Genomic DNA, 25460 nt, shown 5'->3' with positions numbered 1-25460 from the left:
TTGGATAAATGTAAAAAGTATGGTAGGTAAGATTTAGTTCCCTCTAGAGGGAATTTACAGTTTACAGCGCTTGGCTGACGCTCTTATCCAGAGCGACTTACATTTGAATCCTTTCACGCAGGTAAGAGAACGTGGGAGGAGTCTTGCCTAAGGATTCTTATTGGTGTAGAGTGGCCTCCTTAGCCGTGCCTGAAACTGATAGTTGTTACCCACTATCCTACTGAATTAATGTGTTATCAGAATTATCGAGTTTCAGCCCTAATTTTGATACCCAAGTTTCAGAGTTGAGGTGACCTTCAACAAGGTGGACAAGAAGACTGAATCAGTACTGGATGGTACATAATTCTTTAATGTAATGGTTGTTGGTGCACATTATTTTTATTTTATTTTATTATTTTTATTGTGTGCATTTAGCTTGATGTAGAACAATGTTATTCACCGTTCTACCCATTGCAAATTGACTACTCTGCTGTTGCGTTGCAAGTTATTAACGTTATGCTAGCTAATGTTGCACCCACCATTTTTCATGTCAGAAGTAGGCTCTTTCAACTAGCATGCATACTACACCAAATGTGCATGCAGGGAACTATGTAATAATTCACAAACAAAACAAAACAAAAAACTTTTTATCACAATTATTTTTTATGTTCATTTATTTATTGTTTAGATATAGATTAGATATTTTTTTAAACACTGTAAAATTGTTTTATCATTAAAAAATATAATATCTAAAAAAATATATAATATATTAAAACTAAATGATCACAGATTAAAATTATTTTTTATTTTATTCAAATTATTATTATTATTAAAATTAATGACAATAATAATATTAATAACAACAACAACAACAATAATAATAATAATAATAATAGTAATAATAATAATAATAATAATAATTTTCCTTCAAATTAAAATTGTTCCACTCAACATCTCACTAGTTCAAACTTTATTTCGGATAATAAAAATGTGAATTAAACATTAAAACTGCATCTGGACCGGTCCTGTTTCAGCGGACTTTTATTGTGAAAGGTGTCGTACAGGAAGTAGGTCCTCGTCCACACGCTTGCCGTTGACAGCAGCGCTGGGTGTTTGTGTGTAATTACACTGAACAGGTTAGTGGCGTTAACTGACAGTGGGTTATTATTAAATGTTATAGGCTGCCCGTTTAAAAAGTTAATAAACGTCAATAAAAGTCATCCGGCCGTGTTAGCTAAACTTGCTTTATTAGACTCTGCAGCCTGTCTGTGTTAACGCCTATCCCCCAGCCCTTCTTCAGCGGTCAGCTGCTGACCTTACAGTGAGACCACTGTGCCTAATACACCAGTACCACACACACACACACACACACACATACACACTAACGTTAACCATCACTGCAGTGTGCTGAGAATGACCCCCCAACCACAATCACGTGGAGAGCAGGGATCTTGTGGTCAGGAACTGACCAGTGATGAATGGGGGTGGACAGGGGCTGACAAATACAGGACAACAGAGGGGACACAGACTCCCCTGACTGCATACATAAACTCTGTCCTGTAATGTAGGAGACCTCATAAACTGGCCAGTGAGTGACGTACATGTGTTTCAGATAAAGGAGATGAATCTGAAACACAATGAAGTGAATGAAGCCAGAAATACCCCCCATTACCCCCCTCCTTGCCATGTAATTCCAAGCTAAAATTTTGGTGCTCATCCAAAACCTTAACCCCCCCCATCTATTCTGTTATGTTGAAGGATATGATCTGTACGTTTAAACCAAAAGTCCACAACATGTCCAAATGTTTGTAGACACCTGCTCATCCAGGGTTTCTTCTGTAATCAAGGGTATTACTCAGGAGTTTGTAGAAACCAGGGCTTCTTCTAAAATTGAGGGTATTAGTCAGGAGTTTGTAGGATCAGGGCTTCTTCTAAAATTGAGGGTATTAGTAGGGAGCTTGTAGGATCAGGGCTTCTTCTAAAATTGAGGGTATTAGTAGGGAGTTTGTAGGATCAGGGCTTCTTCTAAAATTGAGGGTATTAGTAGGGAGTTTGTAGGATCAGGGCTTCTTCTAAAATTGAGGGTATTAGTAGGGAGTTTGTAGGGCCATGGCTTCTTCTAAAATTGAGGGTATTAGTAGGGAGCTTGTAGGACCAGGGCTTCTTCTAAAATTGAGGGTATTAGTAGGGAGCTTGTAGGATCAGGGCTTCTTCTAAAATTGAGGGTATTAGTAGGGAGTTTGTAGGGCCATGGCTTCTTCTAAAATTGAGGGTATTAGTAGGGAGCTTGTAGGATCAGGGCTTCTTCTAAAATTGAGGGTATTAGTAGGGAGTTTGTAGGGCCATGGCTTCTTCTAAAATTGAGGGTATTAGTAGGGAGCTTGTAGGACCAGGGCTTCTTCTAAAATTGAGGGTATTAGTAGGGAGTTTGTAGGACCAGGGCTTATTCTAAAATTGAGGGTATTAGTAGGGAGTTTGTAGGGCCATGGCTTCTTCTAAAATTGAGGGTATTAGTAGGGAGTTTGTAGGATCAGGGCTTCTTCTAAAATTGAGGGTATTAGTAGGGAGCTTGTAGGACCAGGGCTTCTTCTAAAATTGAGGGTATTAGTAGGGAGCTTGTAGGACCAGGGCTTCTTCTAAAATTGAGGGTATTAGTAGGGAGTTTGTAGGACCAGGGCTTATTCTAAAATTGAGGGTATTAGTAGGGAGTTTGTAGGGCCATGGCTTCTTCTAAAATTGAGGGTATTAGTAGGGAGTTTGTAGGATCAGGGCTTCTTCTAAAATTGAGGGTATTAGTAGGGAGCTTGTAGGATCAGGGCTTCTTCTAAAATTGAGGGTATTAGTAGGGAGTTTGTAGGGCCATGGCTTCTTCTAAAATTGAGGGTATTAGTAGGGAGCTTGTAGGACCAGGGCTTCTTCTAAAATTGAGGGTATTAGTAGGGAGTTTGTAGGACCAGGGCTTATTCTAAAATTGAGGGTATTAGTAGGGAGTTTGTAGGGCCATGGCTTCTTCTAAAATTGAGGGTATTAGTAGGGAGTTTGTAGGATCAGGGCTTCTTCTAAAATTGAGGGTATTAGTAGGGAGCTTGTAGGACCAGGGCTTCTTCTAAAATTGAGGGTATTAGTAGGGAGCTTGTAGGACCAGGGCTTCTTCTAAAATTGAGGGTATTAGTAGGAAGCTTGTAGGACCAGGGCTTCTTCTAAAATTGAGGGTATTAGTAGGGAGTTTGTAGGACCAGGGCTTCTTCTAAAATTGAGGGTATTAGTCAGGAGTTTGTAGGATCAGGGCTTCTTCTAAAATTGAGGGTATTAGTCAGGAGTTTGTAGGATCAGGGCTTCTTCTAAAATTGAGGGTATTAGAAGGGAGTTTGTAGGACCAGGGCTTCTTCTAAAATTGAGGGTATTAGTAGGGAGTTTGTAGGACCAGGGCTTCTTCTAAAATTGAGGGTATTAGTTGGGAGTTTGTAGGACCAGGGCTTCTTCTAAAATTTAGGGTATTAGCAGGGAGCTTGTAGGACCAGGGCTTCTTCTAAAATTGAGGGTATTAGTAGGAAGCTTGTAGGAGTTTATGGACACCAGGGGTTCTACTGATAAAACAACAACAGATTTTCAGTGTGATCTCAGAGCTTTGGACCCCACCTTATTTTCTGAGAGTCCTCCTTGCCATGTAATTCCAAGCTAAAATTTTGGTGCTCATCCAAAACCTTTAAAATTGGCTTTTTTTTTTTTTTTTTTTTGGTAATTCAAAAAATGTTTTTTTGCAACCTTACTAGAAGACGAAGGCCCACTTTATTAGACTTCTGAGGCACAGCATTGTCCACAGATGTAGGCTCCACAGATGTATCCATCTTTGAGATGTTGTCTCTGTAAAGGTCTCTGTGTAGTCGCTAGCTATGCAGCAACTTCACTGATCGATAAAGAAGTCTCTTGCCAAACGTTCCTGTTATCAGTGTTATTGATATCCCTGATTAGTTGTTGCAAGGTTACTTTAAAATGGGCATAGCTGCTATTGAAAGGTCTTTCCTAAACTCAGAAAAGGCAACACTGTTAACCTCCATACCAGGGCCTTGTAGGTCAATATCGCTCACATTAAGCTTTCTTCCCCAGTCAGCACTGCACAATTTAGTCCTCAACTCTGATTCACTTAATTGAAAGGGCTTAGTGGTTCGCTAACAGTCTGATTTAGGTGTTTCTAAGAAAGTGCTGAAGTACTCAAGGAAGGAGATTTGGGAAAATAGGCTAAATGTGCAGCTTTAAGTGTGACATATCTCGGGGTGAAACACACTATTAGGGAGGGTCTCTGAATTAGCACAAGTTCAAATGTAAGCAGAAAATCAATCCATTTGTCATTCATGTCCCTGACCCATGGGCCTACCACAAGGAGCAAGACTAATCTGTAATTACACCACTTCTGCAGGGTTCCAGCAATGACAGTGGTGAACTTGTCGTTCGCTGCCTGTGGCTTTATGGGCATCTACCATCTCGGGACAGTGGAAGCGCTCCTCAGACATGGCGACAGGCTGCTGGCATCCCTGAGAGCGTGTGCGGGGGCTTCAGCTGGAGCTTTGGCTGCCTCCGTAGTCGTCACAGCCCCTGACAAGCTGGAGGTAGAATTTGCCCTAGGCCATGGAATATACCTGTTGCAAAAGTGTGAAGAAATGAACTGAACTTGATAGACTGTCCCAGGCGAACCTGTGCCATACATTTACAGTGTAAATGAGAGGGTACAAGTCAGTGGTTCTCAATCCTGGTCCTGGGGTGCTACCACACACCCTAGTCATCTCAGAAAGGACCCTTTCATTCGTTCATTAGTTGGACCTGGTGAATTTGAAGTCGTGGAACCACTGGCAGAAGTAATGTCAGAGATGTAGAAGTAATGACATTGATGTAATGTAACATGTAGACCTACAGTTAAACCTCCGGCATTTTTTAACCTAATGTAAGTGTATTACCCAGCTAGTGTATGCTTTATTACCACAGACAGTAATTTTGATGCTTTTTCCTGTCTGTCCCTGAAAAGAATAGAAAACCTGTGGACGCATTATAGCCATACACATATAATTGAAGTCAGTCGGCAGATGCTGACGCAGGTGCTCTTTGGCCTCAATTATTAGGCCTATATTCTACTCTATTATAAGGAAAGATTCAGTTGAAGGTCCTCTATTCTAGATTTTGTTTTTTTTTTTGAGGTTCACTTTTAACATTTGTGTGCGTCATAATTCAATTCCAACCTCACTGCGACCTTTAGAATTAAACAGTTTTTCAATCTGCCTTCAAGACTGACTTATAAATGACCTCTTTTTCTGATTGAGTGCCCTTTTTAAGCCACATCCAAAAGGAAGTCTGCACTGAAATGGATGGATTTATGTAAAATGCTGTTTTTTGTGGCATAATTGTAAAACAAAAAAAACACTGACTACAATAAATATGTATGTTGTGTGTTGTAAGACATTTATTGTTTGTCAAATGTTTGCCCTTTTTGCCCTAATTTGGTACTGCCATTTGACTGGCACTGACCTAACACTAGCAATACTTCTATCACTAGAAGGGTATGGACTTAACAAACGTCTCTTCCGATACATGCAAGGTCAGCCACTGCCTCTTTTCAAACTGCAGCATTGCACAGAGGCATCGGCAGCCAGCATGCTCAGAAGGCCAACATCGCTTTAAAGAGTGATGAGGGGAGAGAGAGCGCCATCTATCCACCTGCAAAGAGCATGGCCAGTTGTGCTCTCTCAGACTCCGACCACTGATGGCAAACCATCGTGGCTCAGGATTTGAACTTGCACCTTTCGGTCCACAGTAGTAGCACAAGTTGGAGCCAGAATATCCTGTGGATATAGTGGATAAAGCAATATTCTATGTATTCCCAGTGGCACCAAAGAAAACTGCAAACAGTCAATTTCCAGTTCAGTCCAGCTTGTTATGGTTCTGAAGGCAAGAGAACTTTGAGGTACCCTGGAAAGTCGTGTGTTCTAAAAAAATAACCCCTTTTAGGCCTTTGAGTTAGGAAACCCCAGGGTTCGTTAGGGCTCACTCAGTTGGAAAATGTGTGGTAGTTGTTGCAAAAGCTCCTCCAGGAAGTTCATTAATATTGGAAGGTTTCTTGAGGCACTAGAATACCGCTGTAACTGATTCTTTCTGCCCTCTGTTTTTCCACAGCACTGTAAAGAGTTCACCTACATGTTTGCCAGCAACGTCAGAAGACAGACCTTGGGTGCCCTGACCCCACGATATGACTTCATGCTGGAGCTCAGGTAAAGTGAGGATTGTTCCTGATAGCAGGTGTTAGGGATTGTACAGACTTTTGGTAAGAGGTAAAAGAATATGTGAACCCAACCTAAAGCCCTTTCAGCAATCTTAGCCCCTCAAAACAGAGTGCATTTTGAAAGCACTCAGAGGTGCAATCAAGGGGCAGGAATGGAAAGCTCCTAGCCCATAGCAAAAGCACAGTACACAGTAAAACGCTGTATTGAAATACACTATACTGCACCTACCATAGCCAGATAGGATGCAGTGGCATAGCCGTAACACCGTATTACGTTTTAAAAACCTCACCATTGTAATTAAAGGTTCTGTCAAATTACTTAGGTTCACTTAGGCATCTTAATTTGTAGGTTTTAGCTTTGGTCAATGTTTTTAGGCCCACAGGTGTGTCCATTTGTTGTATGTTTGGACAGTTATTGTAAGAAGACCAGCAGTCTTGAGGCTTGTTGATCATCTCCACATCCCATCAGATCCATGGTGTTGAGTTTAGTGTTGAACCCTGTGGGTGGAAGGATGGACAGGCCTGTTTTGTGGAGTGGAGTGGAGTGGAGTGGAGCTTTTTTCTACTGTTTCTTGGAGATAAAAACCTGTAGGAATGGTTTATATGATGGGTCGGTTCTGGTGTTCTACCAGGTCTTGGTTGGTTAGTAGGTTTCCCTTATTATTTCAGTCGTTTTTTGAATTCAGTTTTGGAAACTCCTGTTATTTGAGGGTGAGACTCAACTTCATCTCACAGTGGCGTCTGTCAAAGAAAGTGAACAGTCAGTTCTTAAAGGTGATGTGTTAAAAGTGGGGAAGATGGACAGGCATAATAATCTGAGCCTTAGGGACCAAAAGACCAGATAATCTTTACTAAGGATCAAATTGTGATGGCTAGACGACGGTCTTGTGGGATTTTTCTGGTATGCAGCGGTGGTACCTACCAAAAGTGCTCCAGGAACGGACAACCGGTGAACCATCTACAAGGCAATGGGCCCCTAAGGCTCATTGATGTGATTCATGGAGGCCCCACCTCACACCTTACAGGACCTCAAGGATCTGCTACTGTCTTGGTGCCAGATGCCACGGGTCGCCTTCAGAGGTCTTGTGGAGTCCATGTCTGAAAACCATGTCCATGGTTGGTGTGGCACAACAGATAACCCCACTACCTGCCATTGAGTTACAATAACACCATGTGGGAGACCAGGGTTCGAATCCCGGTGTGGGTGACTATGCTGTGCTACACCAATAGGAGTCCTTGGGCAAGACTCCTAACACTACATTGGCCCACCTCTGTAATACAAGTAACCTTGTAAGTCGCTCTGGATAAGAGCGTCTGCTAAATGCTGTAAATAAATAAAAAAATGTCAGATGTTCAGATATGCTTTTGCAGCACAAGAGGGACCCACTCCGTATTAGGCAGGTGGTGCTAATGTTATGGCTGATCAGTGTACCTGCACTTTTCATGGACTGCCCCTCATTGTAGTAGCCTTCAGTGTACACTTCATCACCTCAAGGTGCACCATAGTGCTCCAAGCCAAGCCAGGCTGTCTAAACACCTTTGTGTTTCTGGGTCCTTGAAGTTTAATGGCAAAATGGGCGGTCAGCCTCCGTTTATTGTGCATCCATTATTATGCATGTTTTCCCCCTGCTGGCAGAGCCTGGCTCGTAAAACAGATGAATATGCCTGTAAATTAACTTAATCGGCCCAATGAAACTCACATTCGCACCTCTGCGGCTATACGTTTTTTCCCTTACCCAGCTTTTTGGCACAGTGGATTTTCCAGAACCGTGGGGCGAATAAATGTCGAGCAGGTGTGTGGGTGTGGGTGTGTGTGCGCGAGACTCTGTCGAAGAACAGGAGCAAGAAACAGGCTGATGGTTCAGTAGGAGCAAATGTCCTTGGGTGCGGAGGATTGACGCTATGCAGTTACGAGATAATTGTGTGTGTGTTTGTGAGACAGGGAGAGAGCGAGCGAGAGAGAGAAGGAAAACAAGGCTGCCTTGACCTTGAGGTAAATTGATGCACACCCTCCAGAACGTGTCCATTTCATCTCCACATGAAATATGAATCACCGTTGCTGTTTCGGGGGCACCACAAGTGTATCTCCAGCTGAAGTCGTATTAGGCCTGTCAGAGGAAGCAGAGATGCTGGAGAAAAAGCTGTCCCTGGGCCTGCGAGAATGAGCCTTGAATGTTTCAAAGATAGTGCCATTCCAATGCTCAAATGTGTCATAGCCGTCGCAGCAATAGGAGATACAGATACAGGCGCAGAAAGGCGTGGTATGATATTAAACGCCTTGCTGTTTTTTAAGGAGGCCCCCCTCCCCCAAAAAAGAAAAACTGGACTGTGCCCAAACTCTACAGTGACCTGGACCCCTGGAGTTTACATAAATAGTGGTACTGAATTAAAAGGAATGTCTTACAAACCCGATATACATCATTTTAATCAAACTTTTTTCCTTTTTCAAAAATAAGAGAACCTGTCAAAGTACTATACACGGTAATCAGCATGCAAGAACGTGCACTTACTGTATTTAGTATTTTCAGTATTTAGAATTGTAATTAAGAACACTCTAAGAACACTTGTTGAAGCCGGGTTGTAGTAGTGCTGGGCGGTGTGACAGTACATGGTACTTACAGCCTACAATCTGTCAGAACAACATTTAGAGCTGCGTAATTTAGATGCATCACAAACAGCTCAAATGCTTAGCATAGTGTTGCTAGAGATACTAAGCTAGTACACAAATGCTCCTGGAGGACCCCCACCTGATTCAAAGTAAACCCACTCATTTCTGCTGGCAAACTCACGATTACGGAGGAGAGGCAGCCTAGCCAGGTTAGCAGTCCTTCTTTGTGAGAGAGCGTCAACCAGCGGAGTCTCACCTCAGCAAGTAACCAAAGCGGCTGTTTAACTCTCTCTTACGCTCGCGCTCTCGCTCTACACACACACACACTTTCTGAACATGCTACAATAATGTTGAGAAATGAAAGGATGAAAGGAGGTAAAACTAAATCTTAAACACATTTTTCTTTGCTTTCTGAGGTTCAGTTCATAAACTTTCAAAAGGTCTGTTTTAAAGAAAGCAGGGGTGACAGGTTTACCTGTTTATTTTTTAGTAAAAAAAAGTTTACACTTTTGTGGTTAAATGTATGTATAAGTAGTAAAGGGAGCCAATGTTAATATAAAGACAGGCCTACCGGTTCTAATAGAATAGTTTCTTAAAAAGGCAATTAATCAAGTTTTCAATTTTACTGGCAAAATAAATAAAATATGAAAGTACCGTAATACACTGAAACTGATAAAGTCTAAATAATATTATAATACTCATTTTAACTCATTATTGACCTTGTAATTCAGAAGATGCAGTGACATTTGAGAAAAACAACCATATTGGATTTGGGACATGTCTATTATAGTAAGCAATAGCAGCTGATTTCAATAAACTGGTCATTTTTATTTCATACAAAAACTGAGCTTTGGGTGAAGTTCCCTCCCAGAGAGAGAGTGCAAGGTCAGCTGTACTTATTTAGACTTGCCATGGATGGCTGTGGCATCACCAGAAGCCAAATCAACAATTGCCTGATGTTAGCCAACACTTAAGACAGGGGGGCACTGAGTGACACTGCTTAACTATGTTTTTTTTTTTAAATCTATAAATAAAATGAAAGTGAAATTATAAATGTGTGACCCCTCTGCCTGTAAACCAGTACAAGACAACATACTGCCCAGCACTGCAGTGGCCTCAATCGTAAAAGTACTGCTCGTAAGAAATAGATGCTGCCGTCCGTCTGGAGAAAAAAATCTTTAAAAGTGAATCTCAGGCTGAATCGACGCCTCTTGTGTTGTTACCTGAGTGACTCGGCCAAACAGATTGTGCAATTATGAGACAGTGTTTGGGAAAATTTCTTGTCTGCCGAGGTTGTTAATTATGCAGAGATGACAAACGAGCATCTGTCTTGCTGTTGGACTCCAGAGACGGCATAGAAGACATTCTCCCCGCCGATGCCCACCTGTTAGCCAACGAGCGCCTCCACATTTCCATAACCAACTCCAAGACGGGCAAGAACAACATTGTGTCCAGCTTCACCTCTAGAGACGAACTCATTAAGGTACTCACACCTCAGCTTAACCCTTAGAAGAGTCAGTATGATGGTAGTCATTAAACATAAGCTAGTTCTAAAACAAAAACCCTTATAGTTATAGTAGAGGAATTTCTGCAGGATTTCAATAAGGATTTTGAAGTACAGTTAAGGTGGGACATTTACCTACACTCATTATGTAATGTTATCATTGGCCTTTCCATGATGGCTTTCAGAATGAGTTTACACCATTGTTACTAGTTTTAACCTTTTTTTCTGTTACTTACAGCACACTTAATATGTAGTTAGTGATCCCATGATCCTCAAGCTAGGGTCAAGACTTTGGGAAGGCCATCCAAAAGCTTAATGTTAGCCTGCTTTATCCATTCCACAACCCCCCAATTTGGTGTATTGAGGTACTGTCCTGTTGGAAAACCCAGTTGTGCCCAAGGTTCAACCATCTAGCTGATAGTTTATGGTTATACTGAAGAATCTTCCTCCTTCAGTAATCAATCTAATTTGTATAGTGTACTGAAATGCAGGGGTTATGTTAAGGATACACAATGACCATACAAAAAAAAACATGTTGCCATTGGACAGCTGTTTGGGTTTAACTGATATTTGGAGGTTGTATTTATTGAACTCCATTTTGCATTATATCAGCTAATAGTAAGGGAATGTAATAAACATTAGACACTATGGCAATTATATTTTACATTGCATTTGTAAAATATGCTTCAAAGGATTATTTAAGCAACACCGTAGAATTAGTTTTGTAAGAGATTTGTGAATAATCTTATAAAAGCTGAAAGAAATTGAAGATTTACCTTCATGTCTTTTACAAAAATTGTTCTTCTATGCCACTCTTGATAAATATTTCCTTTAGAGCCAATCACTTATCAAGGTTGGGACAAATTGTGGTAGAACTGTGGTATTGATTTAGACTCTAAATGTAGGAATAAGAAACTGCTTATATAAAGTTACACCATGCTTTTTTTCTAGCAGTTACTCCTTAACAAAGAATGGCTTCCAGATCTGAGGTGATTGAGACCAAATCAATGATGTGCTCCCTGTTCTACAAGCAATCACATGAGGAATAATGTTACATTGAATGACTTGTGGATTTGACAAGAGTTGACAGCCATCGATTTCATCATTTTGTGGGGGTCAGTTGGTAGTTCCCTCCTCCCCCATGCCTCACTGTTTGAAGGGCATTTCACAAAACAGGCTCTCACCAAGCCAGGTAACCAAACCAAGTGAGGTTTGTCTGTTGGATAGCTTTGGTTTCAGTGTGTCCATATCCTATGCGGGTTTTGTGTATCAAACATTTAATAGAACAAGATTTAACTGGTCATTTGCATTGCAGCTTATTTAAGGAGCTTTTCATTTGGCAGTTAAAAAGGGAGGGGACCCACATCCCCTCCTTACTGCAGTGTTGATGACCTCACTGCACCCTAGATGTGAGCAAGGGCCATTTTAAAGTTTGAATTAAGGGAAATACATGAGGAATTAGCTTTATTAATCACACATACAACAACTCAGCTTAACCCTTAGTCAGTATGATCATACTGAAACTAGTTTAAAAAAAAAAAAAAAAAAAAAACCCACACACACACACAACTTTACTAGGTTTAACCCACATACCGCACACTAAATATTTAGTTAGCAGTTGTACCAGACCTCCACATCCCATGGTCTTATTTTCCCCCCTTTTGATTTGTGTACCAACATTTAACAAGATTTAACTAATCCTTTGTGTTGCAGCTTAAGAGATTAATGCTACTCATCACATACAACAAAACTGATGTTATCTAGAACCACACATGACACCAAGCAAGCCAACAAAACATACTCATCTTCTGTGGCAAGATGTACTTAAATGTAACTAAAGCCATTTACTCTGAACCCCCCTGACCAATAATCAAAACCACATGAGATGGTGCCACCCTCCAGCTTAAGGAACAGTGGCATGGAATGTATAGAAGCACTTCTTACCTGTTTGAAACCCCAAGTGGCAAAATTGATCAGGCCTTTGCTGTAAAGTATTGGCATGCTATACACCATCTCCTGTAAACTAAGCTGGGAGTGTACTGAAATCACCCAGCTAAAGCAAACTCCAACAAAAGAGTGATCAACTCTCAAACAAAGTGGAAAATACCCAAGAGAAAGCACACCCTAAACACTTAAAGAGCTCCAAACACTAATAAAACAGAGTTAGAGAATGTGCAGGAAGACCAGCACACCTAAAGTAGTCCCAACAGCCATGACCTGACCAAACCTCAAACCACAGCTCAGCACACATAGTAGCCATTACCTTTTTGCCAGCTGTCTTAGCTCCTGCCTTTAAAGGGTAGGCTCCTCCTCCAATTACTTTATCCAGCATCCTCATTGGTCAGTGGTCCTCACGTGAGTCATGAGGCTAAGCAGGTACACCTGTAGAAGGAGAGCTAGGCGACAAGAGAGAGCCAACCCGGCAATTACAAAAGCTCCATGCTTGCACATAACGTGAATGTTTAGAACTCCAAAAATGATAAAGGTGCTTCACATGGCTTTATAAGCAATGCCTTTGAACAGGGGGTGGCCTTTTCTGCTCAAGCACACCTGATTCAGCTCACCTGTTTACTGCCAGGTTTGGCAGGACTGTTAGAGCAGGGAAGTCAGCTAACTGTGCTGCCCTCATTGCCCACTCCTGTCCTGGAGGACCCACTTTTGGTTCCATAAAGAACCACATTTGTAGCAGGGATGTAATAGAGTTTGTAGAACAGATTGATGTTCTTTTCAAGGTTCTTTGCCAATGTAAATGTTCTTTACACTCACATCTCACTCAGACCTGGTTCTGCATGAAACCAAAAGTGGTTCTTCTAAGGCATCCCTCATAGACCCATACCCTTTGAAGGACCTTTATTTTTAAGAGTGTGTGGAAAATAGTGTGTGCCTCTTGCATGGTAACCATGGTGACCACAAAATTAACTAGCTAACCCCCATCCATCAGACCAGTAGACAACTTGGAGTTAAACACCTGCCTTCCATTGAAAATGATTTGGGGAAGTGCAGTTGTTGCTTGCCTTGTAAAAAGCTCTTAAGACTGAATTGTAAATGAGCTCTGTTCTGGTTGGCTTCCCTGAGCCGTGCCTCATTCAAAACGCAGTCCAGATTGAAACACTCCTTATAGCTTCAGCATGAACATGGTTGGGGCTAAACTGCTGTAGGCTGGCATGGTGTGTACACTGTATATGTGAATAGGTTGGTTTTTGTGGCATGACAAAAGCAATGGAGTCAATGGATTGGGAGGGGACGGGTACATTTTGGAATTTGAACATGAAGAGAAAATGTGTACAACATTTGATTTTATGCAAATTTTAATATTCATTTTTTTATTCATTAGTGTTAAATTCTACTTTGTGAAATGCTACTATTCACTTTTGCTCTCTTATGATGCATCTTTTTCCAGGTGTCCTGTTTCTGTCTTCTCAGTTGCGCTCTCCCTCTTCTTTTCTGTCCTTTTTTACCTGTTGTCATATATTCTCTCTTGCTTTACCCACCACCTCTTCTCCCCAGCCCTTGATTTCCTACTCTGATTTATGCCTCATATTTATATTGTTCTTGAAGGTCCTTTTGGCCAGTAGTTTTGTGCCCGTTTATGCTGGAATGAAGCCAGTGGAATTCCAAGGCCAGGTAATGGGCTCAAGTGTACTTGAGTCTTTCAACTCTAAATACCAGCTCTGTGTGTGTGTGTGAGTGATTCATAGCGCCTGGCTCTGGAACAGCCTATTCCGGGCTATTTTTCAGATGTATGGGCAGTGGATATGGGCACTGCACTTTAGGAGTTCAGCTTGTACCTCCGTCTGTCAGAGTAAGGCTGTTAATATGACACCGGGGGACCAGTGGGGGATTTTCCAGTATAACTGATGTTGGGCGACATTTAAGTACGGACTCAGGATAAAGCTGTTAGTTTAGGAAGTTGTCATTTGTCAGCGAGTGAAACAGGTTATTTTCAAGGAGAATACAAATGTTATATTTTCACACATTCAAAGGTTCTGCCAGACATATTGTGACTGTAGAGTGTTGTACTATGTCCAGCGCTGAAAGTGGGGTGGGGCATCCCAGCCTTTGCATAGGCTAATAATTTATTTGTCTCAGATCTTGATTAGCAGATCAGGCCTGAGTCATGCCACCAGCTCTTAATTACGAACAGTCAGCCGAATCAAATTCCCAAGACTTGGCAACCATGGCCTTCTCTAAGCAGTCTGAAACCAAAAGTAATCGATGCGCTCAAGGGAGGGGAAGACTATAAATAGATAGACAAGTGATTTCAGCTTGTGGTTTCTACAGTGCAGGATGTTAGTCGGAAAGGACAGTTCAGGGGAATTGTAGAAGTTGAGATGAGGATCTGGAAAACTAAAAAAATAATAATTGGCTAAATTCACACAGCAGGTAAAAGACTGGCCTCAATCCAATCTTGTATAGTATTGAAATCTGATTCTGGAGGAACGTTTGGAGGTTCTTCAGTTTGAAACTGTGGAGGAGCCACTTAAGGTGCTTTGAGGAACCTTCAAGGAACTTTTTTTTGTCAAAAACCTTTTCTTGAAGGTTCCTCAAAGCACCTTAAGAGGTTCTTCCACAGTTTCAAATGGAAGAACCTCCAGATGTTCCTTAAGGATCTCATACTTTTAACAGTCTGAACAGCCAGGTTGGAATTCCTGCAACTTCCACATCAGTCCAACTCGACATTCATTGTGGCGAAGGAAAAAAGGTCACCACCAGTGATGGAGGTCTTCAGTGGTGAGATAGTGAGGTTACAGACCTCAGAAATATTTGGGGTGATGTTTGTTCAAGCAATATCAGAAAGCACAGAGAATTTGGAGAATTTTTGATGGCAGAAAGTGGCCACACGAAGGTGCTGCTGCAGTGTCAGAGGAAAATAAAAAGCCTGAAAGCGAAGTTTAAAGAAACCAATGACTCAAACCAGAGACGTGGGAGTGGCCAAATAACATGCTTTTTATTACGAGCTCGAAGGCTTTCTCTGTGATAAGCCCAGCTGTCAGCCACTGGAACTATTTGATAGCTCCTGTGATGCTGGTGAAGATGAAACCGAAACTTCATGTGAAGCATTGCCTTTTTGCACATTTGTGTCAGTTTAGGAGCGTGAACTGTAAAAAGATCAGTGAACAGCCTAAACAAATCAGATCTTATTTTAAAAATCAGATTTAGGCTACTTTACCTGCTGTGGGAACTTAGCCTTGGAGATAACCGCCCATTTCCTGGCAGGTCAAGCAAATCAAAACCCCCATGTGACTTCCATGAGCCTGCAGGAAGGTTTAGCTGATTCAATAGGGTGGTGCACCGTTCTACTGTGCAGCACTGCCAATACAAACATAAACGTAATGGAAGTGATAAGAAGGAAACCCTATCTGTGACTTTGCCTCAAAACTCAATGTTTAAGTATGCTAAGTGTTTGAAACAATTATGAAACAGTATTCACTACTAGTATTTGTGGTTCTCACACCATTAACCATTATATCAAACATGCTTTCATGTTTTACTGCAATAGAAATGGATAGACGGAGGTTTTACGGACAGTCTTCCCATCCTTCCTGTGGGACGTACCATCACAGTGTCCCCATTCAGCGGATCACAAGACATCTGCCCACGTCACAGCGGCCACAGGAAGCTGCACCTCAGACTGGCTAACATGACTGTTATAGTGAGTTTTTTCTCAAACAGCAGTTTTGGAAAACGGTTTAATCTTTAGAAGTCAGATTTTTTTGCTTTACTGTTCATTAATTATATTTTTCTGTATTATATTTTCAGTAATCATATTTAAGTGAGGTACGCAGCCAGTAGTAAGATTTTAATATCTGAAAAGTCAGCTAACTCCAACATCCAGCAGACAGTGGCCCTGTGGTCTGAAACTGACCATTGATCAAGGGCTAGAGGACTGATCAAACCCCTTTGTATGAATGTTAGTAGGAATTCTGTCCTTCAAACATTAGGATACACCTGAGCTTTTAATGAAAGTAATGTTGCAATGATTGCATTCAGTGACAAGAGCGTTCGTGAGGTCAAGAAGTTGGATGATCACCACCCCACCCCACCCCCAACTCCCCAACTCATCTTAAAAGTATTGGATGGAGCACTATCCATCATTCCAGAGGACACAGTTCCACTGCTCCACAGCTCAATGCTGAGGGGATTTATGCTCCATTAGCCCACACCTGCCATTAGCCATTTGGATACATAGCTTCTAGTAAGAAATGCTGTATGCATGTATGTATGTATGTATGTATGTATGTGTGTGTGTGTGTGTATGTGTGTGTATATATATATATATATATATATATATATATATATATATATATATATATATATATAGCTTCCTCTGTAGATTTCCTTGTAAATAATAATTTCAGGGCTTCTCCAAAAGGTTTGGGAACTGATGATTGCAGACAATGCAACAAGGGGAATAAGGTGTGGGAGGTTCAGCATTATCCCTAAAGATAGCACTAAACCTGTCTGATATTGCAAACTGACAGAAGAACATGCTCATCTGGATTAGAAACAGACTGAGGAGCTAAATGTCTCCTCACAGCGCAGTGTAGTAGTGTTCGTACTGAGGAACAGCACTTTTATCTTTTCCTTTTCTTTGATTCTCTTCTCGCAGTGTTCCAGAGATAACATCAAAAGACTGAACCAGGCCTTGTTCCCTCCACCGCTGCCCAGAATGCAAGCAGTACACCAGGAAGGTTATGAGGATGCTCTGCGCTTTCTGAGGACTGAGGGCTGGACGCAGTAATAAGCCTTAGTGTCTTGTTTTAGTGTTTTTGTCGGGTACAAGGGTGCTGAAGCATCTGTTTCACAGGCCTGAACTACTCTGCACTTTGAAATAAGCATTTTAAAGAGGAGTTTTATAAAATGTTCATGAGGACATATTTTATTTTAAATGGACTGTAATCAAAGGTAAATCTGTAATCTAATTTATTCTGAAATGAAATTGCTGCTGTAAAAGACCTGTTTATATTTTTTTAACCCTATCAATCTTTTTTTATATAAAGCACACAACAGTTTATTTGGAAACTGACTCAGACTAAGGGTCGTTGAAGTACTAGTACATTAAAGTACTAGTTTGGGCAAAAATGTAATTGGTCTGAAGTGCAAAGTGTAGTGGATGTAGAGGTGTAAAAATATAGCTAATATATATATAAATTTATATATAACATGAGTGAATTGATGGGTAGGGTTGGGTACCGAAGTCAGCACTTTGAAAGGTACTGACTGAGTACCAATTTGCGTCAAATTAATCGACTCCAAGTTTTGGTTCCAGCATAACACTTAGGCAGAGCAATGGCAAGCATATTTTACAAAAGGCAGACATTCCTCTGGTCAAACACAAAAAACATCCAAGAGCTGAATAGTGTTCTGTATCTGACAGCCTGAAAGCCAAGTCCCAGACAACAGCTGCCGCAAACGTTAGCAGCATGCCTGCAGCAAGTGCCAAAGACGTTGAACAGTCCATGGGTGACAGAAACCTAGATGAGGACACCTTCAGAGATAGATCTCCAAACAATCCCATTTGGAAAAACGCAATAAAATTTGACCTAATTTTGGTGTCGTGTCTCTGTGTTAGTGCAGGCTTATATACTGATTCATTTGGCGTACAGTTTCAAATTGGTCCTACAGCCTTATGTACTGTAATACCATTATGCAACATAAAGTGCAAAACAAAATTTAGCACTGCAAAGTTTAGACTCAGCACAAACACTCACCACACTCCCCTAAGGCAGCTTTCAGTAGTAAACCTGTACAAGTACACTTGCTCACTATTGCTGGCTTAACTCATGATTATAAAAGGAGACCCCCCACACACACACACGCAGGGGTGCTAAACACTTGAGGTCACAATACAGAAATGTTGTAACGTAAATGCTGTCTGACTTAAAACTGCCCCTAAACACAAGATCCTCGCTGCTACAGTTTGTAGACTTTGAAATTACACTTCCCAAGGTCCCTGTAGGGGGAGCCGAAGAGCAAATCATGTACATTTTCCATATGGTTGTTTAAAACAATTGAACAGATCAATATTGAGTTTTTTTAGTATTTTGAGTTTTTTAGTAATTAGTAATTTTTAGTAATTAATTTCTTTATTTTTGTGTTTAGTTAGATTACCTCTCTCAATTTTGTTCAGATGAAGGTCAAATGTTCACGTGTTTAAACGTCTAATTCCATGAATCTCACCTACAGTACATAAAGACACAGAACGTTAGAATTCACTGGATTATAAGTTGTAAAGGATGTGAGTCATACTCTGTACACCTCTTTCATGTATCCATCCAAACTGACCCCTTCAGAAAGTCAAACACCAGTCTTCCATGAGGCAACACATTACATAAGTCTAGTGTGTGCTGCTCCTTGCGGACGAGCGTGGAGAACAAGCGTTTGAAGCCTAAAAACTAGAGAAGGCGTTTAAACTCTGGGAGTCATCTAACCTCTCAGGGCAGCCGTTTTGCTCGGCCTTGCCATGTTACCATCGTTTCTAGCCAGTTGTGGCTGGAAAGAGTTGCACTTCCCTGGGGAAGTATGTGTGCTCCGACAGCAGAGGAACGAGAAAGATGAGAAGACACACATTAGCTTTCCACTCGGTTTCAAGCAGCCTTCCATAAAGTCATTTATCCTCCTCAAAGTCAATTAGAGCTGGACAATATTTCGCTGGGTAATCGTTATTGTTATATTGGCTAAATTGCATTACTCATGCATCTTAAAAGGCTGCTCCAATAAGCAAATAAGCATCCTCACTACACCACAGATGATCCAGTTCAGTATCTGTGGCTGTTTTGATGAATAAAGGCATGAATGCAACACATAGCAATGGTTCTAGAGGTCTGGACTCAGCACTGGTGTGGTCAGCAGCTTCTGTGTTTGATTTGCAGATGTTCATCTCTTTCCTTTTTTCAGTAAGAACTTCTTATGTGGGTTCACATCCTTTGAGTCCGGTGTTGAGTTATCTCAGTGGACGCATGGCCAGAAACACCTGTGGATGTTTTCAGATCTGATGTGAAGTGGAGCTTGATGTTCTCCTTTCTAAAAGATGAAGCTAAGGATGGCAGGTTCGGTGGTGTTCCAGGTCTTGCTTGGATGGTTGTTAAGGCTCCCATTGTTTCTCCAGCTTTGGAAGCTTCTAGACTAGATGGAGCTCCATCATTCCAGAGCAGTGGAGAATGTATTTCCACTGCTAGATACATACCCTTGTAGCCAACACTTGCCATTAGGCACAATGATCAGTGATCACCTCCTCCACCATCATTCTAAATACTTTCGTGCCGCAGATCTGAGTACACCCACGGTTGGGTATAGAGGTTGGCCTGATCAGCAACAATGGTGAAACTGTCTAAAGAGAGGAGGTGCAGCATCTGGCTCAATGGTGTGCCAGTAAAAACCTCTCAGTGAACATTTAGAGAACTTCCAGTGGACCAAGAGAGATTATGTACACACCCCAAGCTGGATTAATGGAGCTGAGGTGGACCATGTGTCCAGTTTTAAGTGTCTAGATCCACACCTCTGAGGACCTCCCCTGGAGCCCTAACGCCTCCGTGCTGGACTAGAAGATACAGAATTGGCTCTAGTTCTTAAGGAGGCAGAGGGAAGCTCACCTGTCTCCCCAGATACTGGTGAACATCTGGCACTATACCAAACTGTATATCTTTCTGGAACAGCAATTCCACCATCTTTGAACAGAAGGCCTTCCAGCAGGTGGTGACTGCCCAAACTATCAGGGGTGCCCAGAACTTACAACAAATAATAGAGAGCATCATCAACAACGGTTCCCATCTGAACCCCTGGCTGCTTTCACTTCTGCTGTTAAGGAGCTCTGTGGAAGGCTGTACAATGGCCTCTTTCACTTTGCTGTCAAGTTCAACAACCTTCCCAATAGCACCAATCCCCCCCATAATTGCTTTTTGCTTCACCGGTCTGTAGGTCACTAGGCACTGTGTCTGTAGTTTAATTTCATATATACTGACTGCATTCGCTCCATTTGCTCCTGGGCTCCCCCTACAGTCGAGGAGTGTAATTCACACTTTGAGCCATCACTGAAAGTTTACACACACTTTACATGCCTTTTTGGACAAGCTGGGAGATACAGAACAGCCATGAAAGTGAAAGAAGCTTGTGGACTGAGGCCGGAGGGTAATATTACTTGATTTTACACAAATATATTTTGGGTTACACACGCAGCATTACTCATTTTACTTTCCAGCTTCACTAGAGTTACATAGCGCAGTTAGCAGCGTTTCTTCTCTAGGCTCGGCACGCTATTATATAGAGGCGCTATTCTCCCTGTTACAAGTCAGTAGAGCATCACAGTGATTGTGAAGCTGTTATTTTAAGGCAAAAAATGCTCCATAATGATGCTTTAGCTCCGTCTATATCCCTTACCTGCCTGCTTTATACTTCAGTCCAGACTAATTTGCACTTGTTTACTTTAGACTTCTGCCATCTGCTCACATTACCTGCACTTATTCCACTCGCCACGCCATTCTGCTCAATTTGCACCTCAATCGCACTTTTATTAATATGATCACTACTTTGCACTCCTGGTTAGATGCTAACTGCATTTCACTGGCTTGTGCTTGTACTTTGTCAATGACAATGAAGTTGAATCTAATCCAATCGAATCTAATTGAATTTTAGACTTTTCTATGGAGATTATTCAAGCTGTTTCGCCACAACTGAACACCTGCGTCAGTAACGGATGCACCTTAAGGAGCAGAATTCACGAATTAGAGGAGATGTCTGGATACATTTGGACATGCTGGGTTGTGTATTTAAGTAGACAGAATAAATAGTGTGCTGGTTTATTATCAGCGCCGCTGTTCATAGGCCCATTTTTCTATTTTTCTGCTGCGGAGCATATGTCACTGTGGGTGACTAGGTCCCCTTCTGATTCCTCAGAGCTCATCGCAAGCTATGAAGAAACACTGCAGCAGCTCAAATTAGTCTCCATTAGACAAGAGCCGCATATTATTTACTGAGCACCATTAACCTGATGCTGACGGATGAATTTGCACCATGGATCGGTGCCATTGCATGATATGAACATTAGTCTTAAAACATGCGATACGGTCAAGCCCAGCCATTAGTCAAGCCATGAGCTCGTTGGGTCATTGTGAAGCACAGGCCATGTTTAAACACAGCGGTCATTAGCAGAAATGGGTAGTACCTACTTACATAACCTCAGTTAAATTCTAAGGGATTCATGCTTTTATAAGTATTTCCAAACAACTTCTATTGAAGCACACTATGTGTCCAAATGTTTGTGGACACCCCTTCTAACGAATGCATTCAGCTACTTTAAGTTGCTGCTGACACAGATGTGTGAATGTGCACACAAACACACACAAAGCTCTTCTAATCCCTGTAGAAAAGTACTGCCAATAGGACTCTCCGGAACAGATAAACATGACCCTGTTGGCACCATGCCTAATGCCAAGAGCAAGCCACAGCATTGATCTGTGGAGCAGTGCAACTGTGATCTCTGGAATGATGGTGCTCTATATGGTACTTTTTGTTTGGATAAGTTGGGAAGTTAGTGGGAAGGAGGTGGGGGTGGTGCTCATCCAATATCCTGACCTCACTGAATGCAATCAAATCCTCACAGCGATGTTCCTCCAAAATCTAATAGAAAGTCTTCTTCCCTGGACAGAAGAGACAGTTACTCCAACAAAAGCGGGATACCTTCTTTTTTTATATAATACCCTTGATTCCCTGATACGCTCATGTGTCTAAGGGTCATGTATGTCTAAGGGTCTGTTTACACCTGGCATTATCATGCGTTCTGTATCTGGATAGTAAATGAATATGCTTTGACCTGCTTCTGTTACCACTTATCATTAAAATTCATCCCCACTGTGACCAGATGAGATCTGATTTTACATCATTTCTGTTGTTCTTCCGGTAAACAACAGTTTTTCATCAAGCTGATCCTAGTTTAGAGGAACAGGGATGGTTCAACAACACGGTTCTTGTGTTCCCATAACGGCTCTATAAGAAAAAGCCACGGACACACTATAATCTACTGGGAAATAAGCATAAACGGACACTTACACACACACAACTCAAGGGAGATAGGGAGAGAAGCCAATAGCCACAGTAAAAATGACGTATTTCCGTTTGTCTGAAGAAATCCAATCACAGAAAACAATCCGTTTACACCTGTACTGAATCCTGCACCTCCGAGTGTGGTTTGAGTGATCTGATCACAATCCAATCTTGAGGGTGTCTACACTTGGCTTTTGTTGTGGACAAGTGAAATTCGAGCGTGATCCAATCCCCCCAAAAATATATATTAATGGCAGGTGTAAACAGGCCCTAAGGGTCAGTTTCCCGGTCAGGGATTAAACTTAGGCCTAAACTACAAACCAGAATGTGAACTGAATGGAACCTGAGGTGATAAACACTTAAAGCAAGAAGCAGAAGTTCAGCTTCTCCCTTCTGAAAGTTTCTTGCGCGGTAAACCCTGGCGGAACTGAATTTGCACTCACAGAACAGGCCTCTAAACAAGGCCTCCAACTGTCTTTTTTTTGTAATATAATGAGCTTCACCCAGTTTGGCCAACTCATAATTCATGCACCTGGGGCTAGAGATTCCCTGGCTGAGACTTTTAGTGCTGCTCTTTCTTTCCACTGGAGGAAACATAGCTTTAATAGCACAAGACACACCGGTGGGCCTGCTTTTCTGGAACCTTCCCAACGCGCATGTTCACTTGACTTCGTAATGGCACCCCACAGAAACGAGCTGTAGGATATCGAGTGTGTGGTTTAAAAATTGTTTTAAAAAAAAAACGAAAAGGAAGATAGCAGGCTGCTATACTCCATCCTGAACTTTATCCTCCAGCATATGTGCAATATCCATTTAGTTCCACAAAATGTGGCCAAGCCGAAGGGATCTAGCGAAAGGTTAGGACTCGGCAACTTCGCCAGCGTTTGTTCATGAAGGGAAACACTGTAAATGTCAGATGTAGCCCACCCTGTAGTTCTTCACGCCAACGGCTAACAAAGTGCACCTTGCGCGTAGATGAATGTATGAATGCACTGCTTTGCACACAGCATTGCCTACAACAATGTGAACCCCATCTAACCTTGAGTTCTCATGATTCAAATGTGTGCACTGGTTCTACACCAATGAAATGTGTGCATTTAACTCATTTAACTCAAATTAAATCTAATTTGAGTTAAATGCACAATTAATTTAATTAAAAGGCATGTAGCTTCACAACATGTAAAATTTGGGTTGATACAAAAACAAGGTGTGCCTAAAAATGTTCTGTAATATGATAAAGTGTCCATTTTTAGTTGAGTAGAGAATTCAACATTATAAAAATACAGAATTTTTTATAATAAATAGTCTTATTAAAAGCTCACTGTGTAACTCAAAACAACAAAACAGGCAGGAACCTGCTTACGAGAACAGCATAAAGCTGCATAATCAGTCATATGCATGTAAATACATTACTCTACTATTTCAGTCTACATGCTTGCATGTGAAAAGTGTGTCCAAGCCACACAAAAATGCAAGTGTGAACACACCCAAGACTCTTCAGAACCACTTCAGGAGGAGGCCTGAGACGCATTTAAGCCACATGTTACAGCAGTGTGAACACAATCGTCTCTAGAAGACTCTTTCAACAACCAAAACCCCTCCCAGTACAACCCAAACACCAGTAATAATTGCCGTACAATGAGCAAATTTGCATATTCCGTCCCACACAGCAATCTGATTTCAGTCTGACTAACCAGAGACGTATTCAACTACCCGGTGTTGATGCATGCGGCCGAAATCTCTTCAGGATACAGTCCAGATCCTAGCCTCGTGAAGTGACCAGGTGTAATCGGGGTCAATTCCACTTTCTGACAAGAGCAACACATGCCAATTCTTGCGTAACGCTGCATGTCATGCATTGTTCCCAGCAGAGATGGAGCCAACACATAAACAGGGCCCACAGCCATGACCAAAAGTAAATAAACTACAGGAATACCATTCATTCAATGTAAATTATATATATTTTTATTATGCAGTGGTGAGCATCTACAAGGGACCATCTGTAAACCATTGACAGGGTCATGGGCACTGGCACGATCCGTGGAGGTCCCACCTCGCAACTTGCAGAAAATAAAGGATCTGCTGCTCACGTCTTGGCGCCAGACACCACAGGACATGGTGAAAAGGTCTTGTGGAGTTCATGCCTCAGTGGGTTCGAGCAGCTCTGGCAGCACAAGTTTTCTGAATTTATTGAGTCTGTGCAATAAACACCTCTAATCTCACCTCTGCTGCTCTTTGGACCTAAACCATCTGATTAGTAACATATGACCTGCACAGCAGCAGCTGTTCCAGAGTTAGTCATCAGTAAATTCTGTAGAGAACGACTGAATTTCAGTTTTGTCTACTTCATCTTCTGCTTAGAACTGGGACACATGTATTTGACATTGCAATATAATGCCGTCGTCTAGTGATAAGACCTAATGGACAACAAACAAAGGAAGACGCAAACAAATAAGACATTTCACACACGTTTCAGGAACGGAGAAAGCAGGCCCACAGTTTTCGTTTTCCAGCCATTTCTCCCTGCCACATTTACTCGGGTTAATCACTCTGACACTGCTTTCAGGCTGCAGGTAATACAAATTGGCTCAATCAAAGCAACTGACAGGACCACAATCAACAGCTAATTGTTAATTAATAAAGAAAACTGTTTACAAAAACAAAGTGTAATTCAATTATATGCAGACTGGAAAATTGAGCTATTTGGGGGTAAAAATAAATAAATAAATAAATAAAAAGCTTTAATCCTGGCTGTTCAGCTGTGCAGAAGAAAAGAATGACGACGAGGACAAAACCCACAAGGATCTTATGAACTGTTGACTAGAAGAGGCACTTTTTGTCCAACATTTATCGAAGACTGGCTTATGAAATTCAAGCCAGAAGGACACATCAGAGACTTAAAAGACGTAAAAAAGGGTGGAACGACGAAATGCACTGCTTAACTGGGGCTGATCCAACTGGCTTGAAAGAGGGAGAAAAGGAAGAGAGAAGGAATGGAGTATTGTGTTTTGTTGGCACTGGTGGCTTTACACTTTAAATGAACCATCCACCCCACTGCCAGA

The 25460-nt window shown here is 41.6% G+C and overlaps 1 protein-coding gene across 2 annotated transcripts; it reads left to right on the top strand.

Moving 5' to 3' along the window:
• Positions 1 to 1042: 1042 nt before the first annotated feature.
• pnpla4 (patatin-like phospholipase domain containing 4) lies at positions 1043 to 18239 on the top strand. Of its 2 annotated transcripts, XM_072657743.1 has the most exons (7): positions 1043 to 1115; positions 4397 to 4586; positions 6142 to 6236; positions 10203 to 10338; positions 13918 to 13983; positions 15860 to 16012; positions 16970 to 18239. In XM_072657743.1, exons 2-7 carry the CDS (start codon positions 4407 to 4409, stop codon positions 17099 to 17101), a joined length of 762 nt encoding a protein of 253 aa, XP_072513844.1. In that variant the 5' UTR covers positions 1043 to 1115; positions 4397 to 4406; the 3' UTR covers positions 17102 to 18239. The 2 variants fall into 2 exon arrangements, with proteins under 2 accessions (XP_072513844.1, XP_072513845.1); XM_072657744.1 differs by lacking the exon at positions 13918 to 13983.
• Positions 18240 to 25460: the final 7221 nt, after the last annotated feature.

The sequence above is a fragment of the Salminus brasiliensis genome, chromosome 15, assembly GCF_030463535.1.
Source record: "Salminus brasiliensis chromosome 15, fSalBra1.hap2, whole genome shotgun sequence".
Taxonomy (NCBI): Eukaryota; Metazoa; Chordata; class Actinopteri; order Characiformes; family Bryconidae; genus Salminus; species Salminus brasiliensis.
Note: the sequence above shows the minus strand (reverse complement) of the source record. Positions and strands in the feature narration are given on the sequence as shown.